This window comes from Staurois parvus, unplaced genomic scaffold, assembly GCF_062004578.1.
Source record: "Staurois parvus isolate SC_StPar_1 unplaced genomic scaffold, SC_StPar_1.0 ptg000145l, whole genome shotgun sequence".
NCBI classification, from domain to species: domain Eukaryota; kingdom Metazoa; phylum Chordata; class Amphibia; order Anura; family Ranidae; genus Staurois; species Staurois parvus.
Genome location: NW_028317941.1, coordinates 9,955,639 through 9,972,094, shown reverse-complemented (window position 1 = coordinate 9,972,094; position 16,456 = coordinate 9,955,639). Strand labels below are relative to the sequence as shown.

The following is a 16,456-nucleotide window of genomic DNA, read 5'->3' as shown; positions in this document are numbered from 1 at the left end:
TTAACTGTTTTTGAAGCATGCCTAAGTCATTTATCCAGGTGTTTGTATACTCTAGGATGGAATTATACTTCTCTATTAGCACCAGAACATCCCCGTTTATTCCACCTTATCTTTAATTTTTCTACCTCCATCCCATTATCTAAAGGAAGTTCTTTACATATTATGTGTCCAATTATTCCATTATATATCCATACTTTACAAGTGAATTTACCTGTCCTAGCTGCTGCCAATCCAAAATATATCAACACATTATTCACAGTTTATTAACAAATAAGTAAGATGTACTGTGTTGCTTTTACATGTATTTTCTTTCTGTTTTTAGAATCAAGATAAGAATAAAATACAACGTCTCACCAAACGGAAATGTTGCAATCATTTTGTCTGGTGTTTTTCATCACTTTGTGGTTTCCGTTTGAAGTAGTATGTAACTCTTCAATGACAACTCCAAGTAAGTTGGTAACACAGTGATAATCATTAATCAGTTTCTTTTAAATATGTAAAATTGACGCTAATTAGGGAAAATCAGGTTTCAACAGCAGGTGGAACATGAGTCTTGGAGTTATTTTTTCTGTCCACTGACAATTAAATGTATGCAGCCCATCAACCCTCTTGAGATTATTCTTACAGTACATGAGCAAAATAACTCCTAATCTTCTTTTCATCTTTGTCTTGAGAACCACCAAAACACCTAAAGGGAAATGCCACTTTTTTAAATTAATATAACCTATATAATTGCTGCACCATTTTTTTTTGGTATGTAAAGTCAATAAATGTACATTTTTAGATCAATCTTGAACAAGCATTTCTAAGTCTTTCAAAAAATAAAGTATGGGCTGTGGCATGCTAATGGTACAATGAGCAACTTGTGAAAAGAGCTCAGGTTCCTGAACCGTGTGTCCACATACATCCACAGGGCCTCAGGACAATTAAATTAAAAACTTAACTTCTTGTGCAATTATCAAGAACAATCAAATACATAGGGAGAGCCTATTGGATGGAGAGCTCAATACTAGAAAGAGCTCCAAAACTGGATGGAGTGCTCAATACTCAAAAATTTGGATTTGTTTTTAAGCATTTGGAGGTTTCAACATTTGTTACCCTACCTTTTTCCCTACCCCTCCTTTTTTTCCTGAAAAATGTTTTAAAAATGCTAACAGAAATATATTTACCTCCCTCCCCCTCCCCCTCCCCTCCCCCCCCCCCAAAAAAATAACTGTCTTCCTTACAAGATGTCCAAAACTAAACACACGTAAATAAACATATCTTTTTTAGTCTTGAATCACCTCCAACAGATCATCCCCCACAGCTATCACCCTTTGTATCATCTCCCCCTTCCTTTAGATTGTAAGCTCCATGAGCAGAACCCTCGTATTCCTTCTGTACTGAAATGTATTATAATTGTACTGTCTCCCTTATATTGTAAAGCGCTGCACAAACTGTTGGCGCTATATAAATCCCATATAATAATAATAATGATAGTAAAGTTTGTGAAGGCTAGAACCCTGACATCTTTTTTTATCATTCTCTGACTTGCAGATTTTCCATAGTTTACTGTCTGCTGCAGCCCAATTCAATGTAGCAGTAAATGAGAGGAAATCTCTCCAACAAAGTCCTAGATAGCAGTGAAAACTTGGCATGGGTACAAATGGGTATGCAGAGAACAGATGAAATGGTTTGTGGATGAGAGGGGTCTACTTCTACAAAGCAAACATGATTTTGTTTGTATTATTCCTCAAGTGCCTTGTAGATGGTATCTGGTTTGTGAAGGGGTCAAAGCCAAACTCCAGGCTAAACAAATATTTTCCACACACTAGAGGCATGTGTAACCTTACTCAAATCTCTGTGTCCTTTGTGTATTTCAAGATCTCAAGAGTAATCTAAGATGAAACAACCTCTGCACTTTTCCTCTCTGCAGCGTCTCCTGTAATGATGACTGATCATTGCTACTTTTTCTCCTTGTACAAAGTGACTGGGTTTGTATCCACCTATGAAGGCCACCTACAGTACAGTATGATAGATACTGTAGACCTGATGTTCTGTTCCCCTAATCAGTCATCATCTATACACCTCTTTTAACTTTGGAAAATATATGTAAAACAGACAGAATGAGCCTGGTGCTGCAGTTCCTCACAGATAGCCATGCAGACATTCTGTGAGATTTAGATAGGCTTTCACTGCTATAAAAGGTAATTGTTTACAATACAACATACTGTTTACTATTATTACACTTTTGTAGCACCCTCTTAGTCAGCTAGGGGCAGCTCTAGTTCAATTCAATAGTTCAAGTAGGAAGGGCTGAGTAGCAGCCTGGGTGTGATAGCCAGGTGGGTCAGATTGTGGTCAGCATTGAGAGGCCCTGCAGACCAGCCCTCTGGAATATCACACTGCTCTAGAACTTTGGAGAAAGATCTAGAAGCAGTGGGTGGATCTGAGGAATGGCTGGTCTGTACTCTTAGAGGATCCTGGCCAATCCCCAGCAGGAGGCTTGGCAAGGGGCCAGGATATCCTTTAAGAGTAACTGAGGCGGCTCAGCAGCAGGAGAGTTAGGGTGGAAGATAGAAAGGATATGAGGCTAGAGGAAGGAGCCTATGAGGAAAGGGGCTCACCTACAGGCAGAGGACCTCGAAAGGAGGAAAACTCGAGACTTCACTGGCCCCCTGTAAGGCAGGGAAGGAGCAGCCCAGCTAAAAGGCCTGGTAGCAGCCACTGACCCATCAGCAACAAAGGACTGAGTGAGTAGACCTGCACCCCCTAGGCCAGATAGGGGAAGAAGCACTCTAGTGGGAAACCAGATTAGCTGCCACCTGGGACTGTCTTATCTCTTAAAGTGACAGGACTCAGGGACAGGACTCAGGGATTCCTCCAGGCAGCTAGATAGAGGAATATCTAGGGAATATCTAGGGTCTGGGGTGGTACAACAGGAGACGCTGGCTAGCTCTCCACAAAGAGAATCTTTGTGTAAAAACTACATAGTTCAGGAAGTTGTCCTAGGTTTCTTAGTTCCCTTTGACATCCCTTATCCCATCCAAATTCTAAACCCCTAATAAAATTTCAAAACAAGCTCAAGGACTGGTCACTGACTCCTGAATGCAGTAGATGTGAAAATGCGTGTTGCCTTGCTGTGTAGGACCATAGGGGGACCCAGAATCTCAGCAGCTTCTAAGGGGTAGTGCTACACACAGGTTTATGCCTGCCTCAGACCTACCAAGCACATACTGTATATTACTTTAGAGGGATTCAATGTTCCAAGAGGAACCTATAGCTCAGCTCTCCCCACAATTTTGTAGCACAATTAAAACCTTAACACAATTTTTACATGGTAAATAAAAGTTTGGGAAGGTGCATACAAAGTAGATTTATATCATTTGTGGCTATAAATATGTGACCCCCTAAAGGGTCCTCTGTTTAGGTTCAAAGGTTCTTTTCCAGTAGGTGTACTAGCTGTTTCAATCACTCTTCTGGTTCAATGATCAATATAGATCTATTGATATTCTTTTTGATGCTTTATTAAGTGTTAAGTAGCAAGTTGCAACTTGAGGACAACTATCTTCTTCCTAAAGATTCAGAGCACAGTCCTTACAGCAGCAAATGTTAAGCTGAGCGACACTGGGACACCATGAACAATGTCCACTTTTTAAGTACAAACTAACTCTATTGAAAGAGGGATAATAGCAGCACAGAGCCACTGGGATTTCCCACACTGGTCTGTATGTCTTCCAATATCTTTCAATACCTCTCCTGTGAATTCTTCAGACCAGATCCACAAAAAGAAGTCCCTCAGTCAGCTCCAGCAATGTTCAGTAGGATTGCCAGTATAGCTGGGACCTTGATGAGCAGTAAAATGGCACAGTTGATCTTAAATACAACACAGGACTAAAGGCGCTAGTCACTAGGGCTGATGGTATCAATAATTTCCTACCGGTGTGTGCTGCTGGCAATCCACTGGAGGAATGGACAGAATGCAAAAAAACAAATATGTAGAGCACTGACAAGCCAGGGGTATATAAGGCAGAGAGTTATCCTTTGATCTGATATGATAGGATGTTCTTTTTGCCCTGTTGTTTTTTTTTTTCTTTATTTCCCTTATACGCACGTATGTATAGATTTATAGTCCATGAGGGGTTATGATTGTTATATACAAAATATTCATCAAAAGCTATTATTTTTGTTTAATATTGGTAATATGAATATATTTATCATTTTGTATTATCTTTTTATTATTATTTATTACTTATTATTTATTATTATTTGTCAAACCTTTTACAATGGCGTATGTATTAATTTCCTTATTTAAAATAATATTTTTATTATAATTTTTCATAGCTAATTTATCTGGTTTATTTTGTGGATGTTTAATTTGGTGATCATAGTATAATAATATCACATTTTAGTGAAAACAGAAATGATTTTAATTATATAAAATGATTTGGAAAAATGTATATAGATAATGTATTTTATTTATGTTAAATATAAATGAATTTATAAATATACCAGACTTATTAAGACTTATTGATTATTATGTATTTTTATTGCTAATAGTTCTGAGAATATGTATGTGCCCTATGTTCCAAAAGGAAGAGAGAGTGAGAGAGACATATGTATTGCTGTATATTTTATTTTATTTTTATGAATTTATCAATCTACATATTTAATAGCCTCAGGTGGTAAGAGTGAGGAGTCAGTGAACAAATTAGCCTCTCTCCCTCCCTCTTTCCCTCCCCCTGGGTCTCTCCATTCCCTATTTAATCCCTGTTGCACGTTCACCTTGTTGGATTTGACAAAGATGCAGGATACTTTGAAACATGTTATCCCATTGGTGAACATATGTTCCTAGGTCTTCCCCCATCCTTCGTCATAGCCACTGAGCCACCAAGTCGCTGAGCAGCTGGTTTTCTGGCCGAGCGGCGCCATCTCCTCTCATCCACGGCGCCACTGGTGATGTCATCTCTGGGCTCCAGGACCCCACATGACATGTCCATTGCCTTGAGTCTCTCTGGATGATTCACAATACACAGAGGCCGATACAGAGTGATCTTCAATGGATGGTTCATTGATATGATCCATGTGCATTTCCCAGCTGGTATGTGTTCATTGACTTCTATCCTTACATTTATACCAGAATCTTACCAGTGTGCTGAAGGAGCTATTGGACCTTGTCCACAATTTTATTGTCTCTATACAAGTTTGTGACTGATTTTATCTTTATGACTTTAATAAAAAGCTTTGAACATGGCCCTTGACGGATGCCTATGGAATAACTCTCTGCCGTATATACCCCTGGCTTGTTAGTGCGCTGCATATTTGTTTTTTTGCACAATGGCACAGTTTGGATCTCCTCCTCCTGGACAAAAATCCTTCTGCGCCAGGCTTCAAGCTATCTAGGCTCCCCCCCAGCCACCTTCTGGGCACCCTCCTCCAGGCGTTGGTTGGGGCCACATAAGTATGCACGAATATTACATAAATATACATAAAATTGACTCTCCCAGCCTACTACCCTTCAGAACCATCCAGAAGATGGGGGAAACAGATTACAGGAGAGAACTAAATATACCTAACCTAACACCTACAGTATCTAGGATTCACACACACACACTGTATATCTAAACAAAAGTATTTAATGTGGCACCACAATCCCAATTCTAGAGTACATATTATGAACTTCTGCATGGTACCTTTTAGTAAAAATGTACAAATTTTAAAATATAACTTTTTTTCTTTTAGCAGGCATTTTTTCCCCATTATCTACAAGTTTGAAAATACATTTATATCCGGGGATCATCAACATGACATGGGACTGCAATAGAACAACATCTTTGGAAGGTCATCCTTATCATATTGAGTTTCCAAAAGGAATCAAGGAAGAAATTAATGTAAGCATGAGTATTTTAAAGGTTTTATTTTTTTTTTAAAAAAAGCACATCATTATTCTTAAAAAAGGGTTGGAATTATTTTTTAATGCTATTGATTACTATTGTAGCACTACCCCCTTAGGAGTTGCTGAGTTTTTTGGGTCCCCCCATAGTCCTGCACAACCAGGAAACATGCATTTTCTTCCACTCTTGCACACTGGTGACAGTAAACAGTCCTTGAGCTCTTCTTCTTAGTTTTATTAAGGGGTATTGCACTTGGGTGGGGTTGAGGGGTGTATGGGATGTCCAAGGAACTGTAGAAATTTGAGGACAAACTCCTTAGCAACTATCTACAAATGTGGACAAAAATAATGAAAGTTTCTCCTTAGAAGAGCTCTCCAGCCCTTTTGGTGTATCACCTCAGACCCCAGATGAATCCTCCTCTTCACCTAACTGCCTGAGGGAATCCCTGATCAAGGGGACCCAGAAACTGCCACTTTAGAAAAGTAGTCTCAGATGAGGAGCTAGTTGGGTTTACCACCTGACTGCCCTCTCCCCTGGTCTGGCCGAGGGGGTGTAGGATTACTCACTAAGTCCTTTCCTGTGAGCTTGGTGGGTTGATGGCTGCCTTCAGGCCTTACAACGGGCTGGCTCCTTCCCTGCTTCATGGGTAATCCTCTTTTAGGGAATGGTGAGGCAAAGAGATTCTCCTCTCCAGCTCCTGCCTGCAGGTAGGCCTCTCTCCTGGGCCCCCTCCCAGACTCTACACTCCAGCCTTCTCATTCCATCTTCCACCCAACACCGACCACTTCCTGATCAGGCTCTCTCATAGTTGAGGGCTGTCCTGACCCCATGCCTCCTTGTCCCAGGCTGTCCAATACCCCCATACCAGGTTACTTTTCAGCCTCTAACTAGAAAGCCTAGTTAGCTCCCTCTGGCTAACTAGAGGGGTGCTACACTATTTTCTACTTCTTTCCCTGTTCTTGATACTTTCTTCTTTTTTTTCCCTTTTCTACCTTTTTTCTTAGTTTTTCCAATGATGAAGTGAGACTGATTTACTAAACAAAATAGAGCAGGAGTAAATAATGAGGTTATGATGAGCCCACATGTGCAAAGATGCTTCTCACAAGCAGGGGCGGACTGACAACTCATGGGGCCCCCGGGCAATAGGGGATCATGGGGCCCCTGTATACTCACCCACACTCAAACCACACCCAAAAAAGCCTATGAAAGGTACCAGTGGCATCTCATGGGGCCCCCTACTGACACGGGGCCCTCGGGCACTGCCCGAGTTCCCGAATGGTCAGTCCGCCCCTGCTCACAAGCACAACTGTCATCTATGAATCTATCTAGCCGATTGTACGCTGATGTTTAATGTTTACATTTTTAGTTTGCTGTGTGCATTGAACAAAAGTATTTTGCTTTCATGCCTCTTGTTTCTATAAGGTACACCACAGAATACACATATCAGAAATAACCTGCTGAAAAAAATAACAATGTGACTGGGTTAGAAAAGTAAATCTGCATGCACCAAACTAAAATGCATATCAAGTATTTTCACCTTTATTTTCAGATATAGCAGCCTGATCAGTACCCAGCTGGCAGTAGCTATGTGAATCAAAGTTGAAGCTTTCATTTGTAAAATGTAAAGAGCCTCAGAAAACTGTTCACATATGTACTGTACTGTATATTGTACTGTGTTTATGTGGATCTTTGTCTCTATGGACAGAAGTTCAAGCTCTAGCCAGGATACAGTATATAATTCCATATGATGGAAAGTTGCCTAATATATTAATATTCATAATGTATATTAAGTGGTATAATGGAGAGATTTAGATGTCGCCAGGTTCTGGCTATATCATTATGCCAATCAGGGACAGTTACAGATCAGGCAATGGTTAATTCTTTCCCCCCCTAGTGCCCAGTATAGGGACTGCTACATCACTTTCTGTTTGCAGGGTAGATTCAGTTTTTCTGACAGCAGAGGATCTTGGGACGTGTAATCCTATAGCCAGTACATACTGTATTCCTGAGAGCTGATTGAACTACAACTACCAGAGAAATGGGGAATGAGAAGGATGCTGGTAAAGCAGATATATTCTACAGCAAAGGACTGGCTCTCTTTCTTGATGTGGGATTCAAAGCTGAACACAGAAGGACAGCCAGTCACCTCCAGAGACAGATTGCGGGACTCTGCACATTAGTTCAGCACAGCGGTGATGCCGATCGCCACACCAGGATCAGTTTCTCTGCATCAGGACTGTCACTGTCCAGTCTTCACATAGACATCTCTGCTCGCCACACTGACAGACCACCAGGCAGCAACTCTGCACATCCCTGCAAACAGCCTTGAGCCTGGGCAAGAACTGTCATTCCTAGGAGACTGTGCAATCTATAGGATTGGTGAGCGGGTGGATGCCCAACCTCTTTCTGTCATCACTCTAGAGACACTGCTTGCAGAAACCTTTACACCTCAGTTACCAGGTGACCTTTGTTTTGAGCAGTACCAGGGCTAATGCTTATGCTAGCAGAAGACAGTGGATACCACCATATCAGGAACCTTAAACATAGCAGGACTCAAGTTGCAAGTTAATCTGATCTAGTTAAAGGGACCTTTTCTCTTATAAGGCCATTGTTGTTCAATGTAGAATATTTATATCTATTTATGCCAGAGTATACATTTACATAATTCTCTAGGTGCCCTGTTTCGGGGGGAGCTGATAAGCCAACTGCTGGTGTTGTAATTACATTGTTGAAGCTTGCTACTCATGACTGTGTAAACTGACAAACATTGCTAATCGAATATTCCAATTTTACCAGTGTTCTGCTTAAATGCAGTAACTGGGGTTGTATTATTATATTCTAAACCCATTATTCCTGTAGCCTACTCTTTTGAACAAATATAATATAGAGGTGTTACTAAAGCATTGTGTCTCTTGCATTATTATTCTATACTGTTGAAATATGTCTGAACCCAGCATGTCAGAGGTGTCAGATTTCCCATTAGGCACTGTAGGCCTGTGCCTACAGATGCCCTTGATAGAGGGGCACCCATCTGGACAGAAAGAGAGAGTTCCCAATTGCGGCAGCTCCCAGGTGATCTGAATGGCCTACTCAGTATATAAGAGCCCAGGACCTCAAGACCTGTAGTATGAAAGGACTTTTTTTCCTAAATCGGCTCACAGGCATATTCACACAAGCTGCCAGTGCTGCATTCCCTGATAAAATTTTAGTTCTGGTTCACTTTCCGTTCACAGAGTGATCTCACTCACAGCCACTTCTTCAGTGCCTGCCTCTTTCAGTGAAGTGCTGAGGCAAGGGTGGACTCAGGCTGAGAGGGAATGAGTGGCAGGTTGGAAGGTGGCATATGGAAGACATCACATCACCAGCGCAGCGGTCAGAGGTAGCTGTCAGTGTGGAGTGAACACACAGGCAGAGGTGTACACTGAGTGAGGGATCCTCCACTCATCAAATCTGCAGAGGATTCTCAAAAAAGGTACAGTCAGTAAAAGAGGTACACAGCAAAGTGTGTGTGCCTTGCCCCAGTGCATTGCCCCTTTCTCACTAGCACCCCACAGGGAAAGGGGACCCTAGTACTAGGGACAAAGAGAAGGCAAATTTATTAAATACCTTCTTCAGCTCTGTGTAAGCAAAGGAGCATGGGGGAGCTCTTGTCCACAATGGGGATGATATTGAGACAGCCCCAAATGATCCATAATGGCTCAAAATTGATATAGTCCAGAAATATTTAGACAGAATAAAGGTGAATAAAGCACTTGGACCAGATGGCATACGCCCACAAGTCCCTAACGAATTGAGCTCTGTCATTTCAAAGCCATTGTTTCTAACATTTAGAGACTCTTTAAAGCGGAGTTCCAACCAAAAGGGGGAGTTTTGCTTTAGAGATTGGTCCCCCACACCCCATTAAGGATTGGCACCTTTGGGGAGCGGAGGGGAACGGGTACCCGAATTTGACAGGTACCCGCTCCCACTTCCGCTGCGATCACCTAGGCCATCGGAAGCGGAAGTTGCCCTCCTTCCCCGAAGTCTTGTGGGACACGTGACAGGTCCCAGGAGATAACGGGGCCATTCAGGAAGTGCATCTCTACTTGCCCATGCTCAGTGGGCACCCGGCTGTGAAGCTGCAAGCTGTCACATCCGGGAACCCACACTGAAGATGCCGGCGCCTGGAATACTCTTTACACATATTTATATAAAAATATTTTATCAAGAAAAAAAGGTTGGTCTTACTATCTTTTTTTGGGGGGGGGGAAGGGAGCTTCAGAATTCTCTGGCTATAGGCTCCTGAGATGTAAATCCTGGGTATCAGGGGGCTTGCAAGGTCAGGGCAACCACTGAGGACAAGCAGTGTCGAGTGGCCCCTTCAGGGGTATCACTATATATATATATTTGATGTTGAAAACATTGTCTAACACTGTGAATACTCTTTCAAAAAGTGTACTGGACAGTGGTTAAGAATGCACTGAAATGGCAAACTGCAAATTACTTTTTCTGTGCTTCATGCTTTTGTCAAGGAAAATGCTTGTCATCAAATCTTTTCATCACTGTGCTCTCTTCCTATAAAAAACTTTCCAAGCAGCCCCAGAGGAAGTCAACCTTGATTTCATTGTGAGCCAGAGATTATAGCTATGGACAGAGCTAGATTTCCATCTAAATCACTTGCTCTTGTTTTTCTAACCTGGTTTATAATTGTGACAATGTATAAATTAATGTATTTGGTATGACTGTACTCATGCTGATTATGATTAATTGTGTTGCTTATAACTATACAAGGAAACCCTGCTTCTTTTGCCTCTGTCATCTACTGGGCCTCATGGAAAATGTGGCCCTGCCTATGAGATAATGCTGATGCCTTTACTGAAGAAAGGAAGAAAAGCGTGCTTTGTAATCCAAATCTAGTTTAGAAACGTGTTAAGGATCTTTCTGACTTTCTTTTAAGTGGTTCTAAAGGCATAATGTGGAACTTTACCCATAACAATTTGATAAAAAATTATGTTCTTTATCAAGGAACATACATTCAGCTTTAACAATTATGCTATCAAAATTACTGTGTGCTATAAATTACCTCCAGCATTTCTCCTGTTTCTTCTTGCTGGAGGCCTGCCATTTTGCTGAGCACTAGTAAATCTTTAGGCTGTCAGCAGATTGCCCTCTACATTTGTGGCACTGTGCTGAAAAATAGAGGGCAACTGAGCATGTGCAGAGCAGGATCCAACAGTGTATTACTGGATTTTAAACAGTATAGACACTTATTTGTTAATGTTTAAATAGCTATACCTGCAAAGGGGTCAGACTGAAGTGATCTAGCAGGACTTAATACTCTCACTAAAGTTCCACTTAAAGGATTTTTACCTTAATGCATCCTCTGCATTAAAGTTAAAACCCATCTGTGCTGCAGGATCCCCCCCAGCCCCCACATCCTTTTATCTACCTGTGCTTGAGAGCAGCAGCTCCCTCCTCTCTCTCCCTGTGTACAGGGCAGATTGATAATAGCAGGAGCCATTGGCAACTACCGCTGTCAATCAAATTCTGTGATGAGGGAATGAGGGCAAGGCTGAGCCACGCTGTCTATAGATGCAGGCAGCACAACTCAGAAACGAGCCTGCATGAGTGCCCCCATAGGAAGTGGCTTCTTGTGGGGGCACTCGTCAAAGAGAAAAGGAGGAGCCAAAAATCCCAGCAGGGCCTCCAGAGGAGGAGGATCGGGGTTGCTCTGTGCAGAACCATTTCATAGAGCAGGTAAGTATGACATATTATTAGTTTACACTTTAAAATATCACTTCAAAATGGTCTGTCAGTGGTGATCAGTTGATAAGGCAGGGCATGCAGGTTGCTTGCCTGTACTGGCCTTTTTAAAAATTTATATTTTAAGCAAACCCATATTAAGTCATTATTACATGTCCTCTTCTGTCAAATAACAAAATTAAAAAAAAGAAGTGCCCCCAACTGCTCTGCTCATGCGCAAATGTGAATACATACAGTACATAGGTCCCACACACATATGTAAACGGTAATTGCAAACATGAGGTATTGCTGCAAATGTCAAGTGAGAGTAATAAATCTAGCACCAGACCTTCTGTTTAACTCTAAACTGGTAACCTGTAAAGGCTTTTAAAGCATCACCTACGGAGATTTTTAGGTACTCTAGTTTTTTGCTGTTCCACGGGCGTATGCAATTTTAAAGCATTACATGTTAGGTATCTATTTATTTGGCATAATGTCACCTTTAATATTTTATGAAAACATTGGGTAATATATTGTGTTTGTGTGCACTAAAAATAAAACTGCTGAATTTTTGCATTTTAAAAATGGCTTTGCAAATATTGTGTTACATAATAAATTACAACAACAACTATTTTATTCTCCAGGGTCTCTGCTTTCAAAAATATATACTGCATTGGTTCTCTAAGTCATTTTTTAACAAAAAAAGCTGATTTTTACATTTACTGTATGTGAGAAGTGTCAAAATTTGCCCGGTGATCAAGTGGTTAAGTCATATGGCCTTTTTTTCCTTAACTACTTGTCTACCAATGTACATTTTTAAACATCATAGTAGACAAGTGGTTAAATCAACTCATAGCTGCTGCTGCATTTGTGAGTTTGATACCAATTTTAAGAGCTGGCAAAAAGCTTTCTGATAAGTGATCGGGTGACTCTAGGGCCGTGTATCATTTCACTTCTGGGGTCACAGCTGTAGCCGAGGATGAAGCTACTCCAGCTCAATTTTTGCTGGAATAGCTCCAATAGGGGACAGGGGTAATATTAGGGGTCTATTAGACCTCCAATGTCTGTATAAAGAGGACTTGTCACCTGTCCATGCTATCACAAACAAACAAGTCCCCTATGGGATGGCAAGAAAGTACATAAATAAATACATATAAAAAATATTTGTATGAAATAAATAAAAATAATTAAAAAAAAAAAATTAAAAGCTCCCCCTTACCCCTGCACACCCCATAAAAAAGCACCCCTGTTCTCATTTATCCAGAGCAGGTGCACTGTAATATAGGAGGTGTGTTACTGGCCAGATCACCAGGTGAAAACAGAGGGAAAAAGCTTAAGGTTGCTTTCACACCGATGCTTTCGAGTTTGACCATACCACGGGAGCAAAGCAGTTTACCAGTGGGTTTGGTGCGGGTTAACTGCACTTTTCCATAGCGTTCTATCATGTCTAGTGTAGGGCAAGCACATGTATATAACATCAATTTCACGACACATGTGAGGTATCGTCATGGACATTGGAGTGAGAGCAGTATTTCTAGGACCATAGTTCATGGTTAACTCTAAACTGATGACCTGTAAAAGCTTCTAAATTGTGGCCTATTGAGAATTTTGGTTGCCATAGTTTTTGGCAATTCCACAGGCTTGCAGAATTTAGATTTGAAATGTTTGATATTTATGTACTCAATGTGACCCCATATGTTTATTACCAAAAAATTGGATATAATATTGTGTTTGTTTGTACTGAAATTCATTTTAGTATATTTTTCTGGAAATATGCATTTGATTCATAACTGTGCAAATATTGTGCAACATAAAAAATTACAGCTTCACCATTCTATTATCCAGGGTCTCTGCTCTGCTTTTAAAAAAAATGTAACGTTCCCCCATCCCCCTGTGCTCACGCGCAAATCCAAATAGGCAGTTTGTTGCCATTCCACTGGAGTGTGCATTTTGTGTGATATGTTAGGTATCTATTTACTCAGCGTAACATTATCTTTCATAATTTACCCAAAATTGAGCATTGCATTGTGTTTGTATGCATTAAATTAATTTAAGTGTATTTTTTTTCTGAAAATTTGCATTTAATAAACAACGACCTTTTTATTCTCCAAGGCCTCTACTTAAAAATATATAATGTTTGAGGGTTTGAGTAATTTTCTAGCAAAAAAAATGCAGATTTCACATGTATGAGAAAAATGTCAGAATTAGCCCAGACTAACAGATGTAGTATATACAGGTACTCAGGTAAAAAACAGAGGCACTGTGTGACTACTAAGATGGGGCTAAAAACCCTGCTGAAGGCTGAAAGACAGCTACTGGTAAGCAATGGAACTACGACTTTTTTTTAAATTTAACTGTGCCCTTTAAGTCCCTCCCTCCATTAAAACAATTTGGCCACACCAACTGTTCCCCATACTTAGTGGGCCCAAAGGTGCTTCTGGTCTTTTACAATCATGGCAACACCCTTGGCACAATGACAACCAAGCCCACTCTTTACTGTGGCACACTAAGAACGCCACTTTTTTTTCTTTTTAAAAAGCAATGGGGCCTGACTCATGATCATGCACACAGGCCAACTAATTTCATAAAACTCCCCTGCCTTGTGGCATGTTGTGACTTTGCTAGACACTACAATTCTATATACGTTTGATGTAGAAGCCAACCGATAGAATGATAGCAAGCAATGGAGGTTGCAGGCATTTAACACACCTGGAAGTGTCAGATTTTAAGATTTGGCAGATATAGTTCTACGAAAGAGCAGTAGACTGGAAATGAGGCATTAAGGCTATAAGTATTAGTAATGTATTATAAAAGACTGGTTTCTGTGGGGCGTTTTTGTAGCTGTTGAGTAACTTCAACCTTTCCAAATTGCAGCATATCAAGTTAGTAGAATTGTACTCCTATCTTTAAGACATTAAACAAAGGTCAGAAATTTTACAATTAATAATATAACAACTGTTGCATATTTTACAGATTTCCAAATGTTTCCATGAACATTTTGTTACAGATCACCTGGATTTTGAAATTCACAAAGGATTGAGAATAAATATTTCCTCTGACAGTGAGTGGAAAGAAGAGTTTTCATTACCTGAAGGTAAAGCTTGTATCAGTAATAGAGGTGTATATAATACATGACTTTAATGTGTAGTGATGGACCAAACACCTCCGTGTTCGGTTCGTGGTCGAACATTCGAACCTAATGAATTGTTCGATCTTGAACTTCAAACTTAATGCAAGTCTATGGGACATGAATCAGTGAACTTTTTTTTTCAAAAAGTACCATTTTTAAAGGGGCAGTCATTTTTCATTGAGAGAGAGAGAGAGAGAGAGAGAATCATTTTAATATCATGCAAAGTTGCACAATATACAATGTATAGAAGGACTGACATTTGTTTTTTAAATTCACATTTTTATAAAAAAAAAACAGCATGGGGACACACCCCTACTCCACACTAGACCCTTTAGGTCTGGTAGAAAGGTTAGGAGGGACCCCACAGTATTTTTTTTTTTTTAAGTACATGGGGTTCCCTCGAAAAGCAATACCAGGTCCTTTAGGCAGAACGCCCTTACCATTCGCGTGTTCATTGACTCAAACTTCCAGACCATCACTATTAATGTGTAAAAAAAAAAATGATTTTTCTGAGTAATTGCTAATTAGACATGTACAGTATATGGTGATGGCCACATCTACTCCATATATATTCAGACTTCATTTTATACTTAGTACTGCTACTCATTGTTGTGCCTTTCTTATCTTCCTATTTTACTGCAAATCAGCCACACAGGGATTTCTTTTAACTTAACATATTAGACTCTGAACTAACTATTGACTGGTAGCCAGAGACCATGTGATGTAGGCAGCTGAGGCTGGAAGCTCAGGAGTAGGGATCTGCTTTGGGTTTGGGTCTACAAAGGGTTCAACTGAAACTCTAGATTTTTGGGGTTTGCAAACTAAATAGCCAGATTTCGCCTGTTTGCCTATGCTAAACTCTAGCTGCCTCTGCAGCTGGAATTAATTTATTTAGTATCAATATTGCCACTAGAGGATGACTTCCCTACCCGCCTGCTTGCTTGTTTCACATAGTAAATAAAGTTAAAGCAAAGCTCCAGCCAAAAGGGGAAGTTCCGCTTTAAAGACTGATCCCTTGATCCCCATTAAGGATTGGCACCTTTGGGGGGCTGGGGGGGGAGCGGGTACCCGAATTTGACAAGTACCCGCTCCCACTTCCGCTCCAATCGCCTAGGAGATTGGAAGTGGAAGGTGTTCTCCCTTCCTCACTCCCCGTAGTCTTTTGGGACACGTGACAGGTCCAAGAGGAACTACAGGACCATTCAGGAAACGCAGCGCTACTCGCGCATGCGCAGTGGGTACCCGGCTGTGAAGTCACAAGCTGTCACAGCTGGGTGCCCACACTGAAGATGCCAGCACCCAGGGAGAGAAGACGGCCAGTAAAATGGGCTGAGGGGGGCACACCGCAGAACCGAGGAACAGGTGAGTGTGTGTTTTTTAAACGTCAGCAGCTACAGTTTTTGTAGCTGCTGACTTTTATTTTTAGACAGCGTGAGTGGAACTCCACTTTAACAGGGATCCCAAATATGGGTCTGGTATGTATTATTAGGGAGACCACATTCCATTTACTTTCTACAAGGGGTCTCCTCATCAAGGATAGGAGTCTGGTATGGATTTTGAATGAATTTCATTCAATTTTTGTTTTGCATGGAGTCCCCCTTCCAGATCCTTTTCCAGGCATGCAGCCTGGGTGGCCAGAAAGTTAGGGAAGGAGACATGCAGCAAGTGTGTCCCCTCCCTCCCCCACAACCATACCAGGCTATATGCTTGAAAGAATAAAAAATAAAATAAC

The 16,456-nt window shown here is 40.8% G+C and overlaps 1 protein-coding gene across 1 annotated transcript in view; it reads left to right on the top strand.

Moving 5' to 3' along the window:
* The first annotated feature begins 320 nt into the window (after window positions 1-320).
* The window catches only part of LOC149464929 (granulocyte-macrophage colony-stimulating factor receptor subunit alpha-like), a 35,673-nt gene continuing 19,537 nt past the window's right edge, over window positions 321-16,456 (top strand). Inside the window, exons 1-3 of the mRNA XM_089673887.1 lie at window positions 321-448; window positions 5,722-5,870; window positions 14,568-14,688. Of these exons, the coding sequence (XP_089530013.1) occupies window positions 364-448; window positions 5,722-5,870; window positions 14,568-14,688 (355 nt within the window). The 5' untranslated portion in view covers window positions 321-363. The remainder of the gene's footprint in view (window positions 449-5,721; window positions 5,871-14,567; window positions 14,689-16,456) is intronic.